General features: G+C 34.6%; 1 protein-coding gene across 5 annotated transcripts; it reads left to right on the forward strand.

The window, feature by feature from the left end:
• The first annotated feature begins 689 nt into the window (after positions 1 to 689).
• LOC116115293 (ribosomal RNA processing protein 36 homolog) lies at positions 690 to 2,155 on the forward strand. 5 transcript variants are annotated; one of them, XM_031401453.1, is made up of 2 exons: positions 690 to 1,486; positions 1,583 to 2,155. In XM_031401453.1, the coding sequence occupies exon 2, from the start codon at positions 1,633 to 1,635 to the stop codon at positions 2,038 to 2,040; it is 408 nt and encodes a 135-aa protein (XP_031257313.1). In that variant the 5' UTR covers positions 690 to 1,486; positions 1,583 to 1,632; the 3' UTR covers positions 2,041 to 2,155. The 5 variants fall into 5 exon arrangements, with proteins under 5 accessions (XP_031257313.1, XP_031257314.1, XP_031257310.1 ...); XM_031401454.1 differs by having other exon boundaries at positions 690 to 1,452; XM_031401450.1 differs by having other exon boundaries at positions 690 to 1,254; positions 1,351 to 2,155.
• The last annotated feature ends 1,369 nt before the right edge of the window (positions 2,156 to 3,524 follow it).

A 3,524-nucleotide genomic window follows, 5' to 3' on the forward strand; every position in this document is an offset into this window, starting at 1 on the left:
TGACTAAGGCAAATCTTGGGTCGGAAAAAGTCGTTTACTCTTTAAAGAAGTAAAAATTAACATTGGTCAATTGTTATTGATAATCAGATTAACACTATTCTATCACGTTATTGAGTTCTATAGCTGGTTAAATCCAAAGTCAATGGTGTCGCAGGTGATTCTGAGTACATATCCATCCGAATAATTTTCTCATCCCTATTCGGTTTGAAATGTGTCCTATTTGACCAAAACTCATTTTAAACACAGAAATAATGAGTTTGCTCTGGTCAATTGTTACTGCAGAATTACATAAACCCTATCCTATCAACAAAAGCAATAATTGAGCTTTCCCTTTCTTTTAGTTTCTTGCCTGGAGGAGTAGCCTGAGAGCATGATCAACAAAAGCAAGAAAGGAGCACAGTAAATAGACTGTTGAAATGTCAAGGACAAACTGGCTTACCTAACTTGGATTTTCAGCATGGGATAAACGTTTAAGTTGTGATAGAAGAAGCAAAAGAAACTTCAATTCAAATTGAAGTTAAAGATAATTGCAAATGAGGTCATATCATATGTGAACAAAATGTCATTTCAGAATCAAAATAAGATACACACAAGTAAATTATGTGCATCTTATTCACTATTATCTGTCTGATCACTGTTATTTCACTCTCTTTCAGACCCCAGCCTCAAGTACTCCCTAAAATAAAACCAAACGACTATACATACTTCTAGCTATAGCTATTTATGTATAAGATATGAAGCAAATATTTGATAGAGTGAGATACAAATTTTCATAAAAACTCCTTACCCAATAACATAAAAGACATAGACATGGTTTTCTGAGGAAAAATTAAGAAGACAAGGCAACATCAAATTGGAGGAGGACAGAAGAGCAGAGAGAGGCAGAAAGATATTGTTGATAAATTTTTTAAAATATGGGGTTGTCATCGGGGGTAATCTGAAACCTGAAGTTCCAGTTGGGTTGTTTATATGATTTAACAGGTAAAAAGCCTGCACACTTTAATGAAAGGGAAAAGAAATAAAAGGCTAGTGAAAGAAAGAGGTCTTTCTCAATCTCTCCCAGCCTATATTATTTAAAACATATGGGTCTTATATTCTCTCTAGTTTTTGTAGACTGAGCCAATCTGTCTTTACATTTAAAGCATTCCTTTTATTAATGACAAGTGCAGAGCGAAGTAAAGAGAAGATTGAATAGAATCTTCACCCAATGACCAAGTGAACAACCCCATGTCCTTTCAAATTGAAGGAACTTTGGTATTCATGCCTTTTGTTTTAAACATGGATTTCACTTTCTTTCACAGCTTCTAGCTGTCTTCTGCTGATTAAAGTCAGAGAATTAATGGTGTTTAGATTTTTTTCCAGGTGATCTGATGAGAGTTATCCCTTCCTTCCCCATTTAACATAATAATGTGGTCTTCCTTGTAGAAGGTTTTATAAAGAAAGCTGTTTTAGGTCAGTGAAGTGAAAGCATTGGTGGTTCTCTCAGGTGTCTAATACATTTATATCCTTAATTTCCTATTCAACTTCTCCTCCTTCTTCTACTTCTTCTTCTTGGTTGTTGTACTAATGGAGTCTTCCAAAGTGTATGGAGGATCAGGTGAAGAATGTCAAAGCTGTGAATCTGGTTGGACCATGTATATTGGCTCTGATCATGATGATGAAGAACAAAGTAATGATACTGGAGATTATGTTGATAATGATAATGGTAGTGATGATGATGATGATGATGATGATGATATAGATGGCGATGGCGATGATGATGATGAAAGTGATGATTCCATGGCTTCTGATGCATCTTCTGGCCCAAGTTATCCTTATGGAAATGGAGAGGGAACTCGTAAGCATATTGAAAAAGTGGAGGATGATAGCTCAGGCAAGAAATCTAAAAGACAAATGGAAAAGCAAAAGGCTCAAGTTCAACTTAGAAGAAGTCATGAAGAGAAAGAAGAGGCGATTATGTTTGCAGCTGCAGAAAGAGCTTCTGCTCAAAGTGATTCCAAGGTAAGAACAGCAAATGTCTGGATAGGCAAAAGAAAGTAAAAATATGTTTCCTTTCCTGTTGTTTTAATTTTGGTTGCCTTGCAGCTTAGTAGCTAGAATGGCTGAAAATAAATGTACTTGATCCAAAACAAAGTACTTAATTATGATTATTAATTATGCGTTTTCAAACTTCTGATGTAAAAGTTAAATTAATTAAGAAATGTTACTTCTACAATAACCAGACTGCTCCCACCAACACACACAAAAACACATCTGAGTTACTGGTGCTTGTGCCCTTTACAGGCTTCAATATTTATTATGACATGCAAATACATACTCACAAATTTCATTCTACTTGCCTCCATGGGCCTAAAGAACACATGTTTGTGTCTCTGTGTTCTGCGGTCATTATCAATTATTTATGCAAATAGATCGTCTAAGTGAAAGAAAGAGAGAAGGAAGACGACTATACAAAAGCATTTATGTTTGGTCGAGTTTGTGTTAGTATATTATGTATAAAAAGATGTCCCCAAGAGCTTGTTAGTAAAGCAATAATAAATATGGTTCTTCTTGTCCACTCAAATCATGCCAAACAATATTTTAAAGTTGAAATGTAACAAGAGAGATCGAAGCAGTCTGCAGAGATTAAATTATTGAAGATCGGTGATCAAACTGTACAGTTACGTGAGGTTTGAAATTGAAAAGCTAAGAGTGTTCAGATCAAACAGTAATAAATATGTTGTAAATAAATAGTTGAATATAGAAAAGGTTTGAAGAGAGACAGAGAAAAGGGAAGCATAGGAAGAAAAGGTTGATGATAAAAATGAATGGACAAATTAAAAACACCTGTACTGGATAGTAATGGCAAAGCAGACATACTAGGTGGATCTGTGGGACATATTGCCTTGCACGAGACATGAAGAGGATTTTAATGATTTAGCCTTAGATTATGACAATTCCACACACTCCCCACCGCAAATCACGTTCCTGCCTCTTTGCATTAAGGCTCCTTTTCATCAGCTAGCCTACCTGAAAATTTTGCCGCTGTTTTCAGTATTAATATGGCTAGTTATTTAATTTTGGCTTTCTCTTCGACCCAGTTCGTACAACTTTAAATCTACATTTCAAAACTATTAGTTGACTATAGTGTATATATAGAAGATTTCATATATGTTTTCTAAAATTTATTATGTATATACACAGAAAACCTTAAGTACCAGTATCCTGAAGTTTTAGAGTATGTAGACCTCTATTTACTGGCCTTACTAAAAACTAAACTGTAAATTTTTTTTACCGTTTTCCATACAGAAAGATTATATTTTAGTAGTTTAAAAAAAATGTAGATTTCCGCAGGAGAGATTGACTATATATATAGTCATTCTTACAGTAATCGTGAAAATTCAATATGTATATTGTTATGTAAATTTGATGTAGTAATAAACTGAAACAATATTTTGAAGTGAATTTGGAGAGTTGGTAGTTGCCTGCAGGTCGGTCCAGCTGCAGCAGCTAGGCTGATGAAACTTGAGACAGATCAACAGACC

Source organism: Pistacia vera, unplaced genomic scaffold (assembly GCF_008641045.1).
Source record: "Pistacia vera cultivar Batoury unplaced genomic scaffold, PisVer_v2 Contig735, whole genome shotgun sequence".
NCBI classification, from domain to species: Eukaryota; Viridiplantae; Streptophyta; class Magnoliopsida; order Sapindales; family Anacardiaceae; genus Pistacia; species Pistacia vera.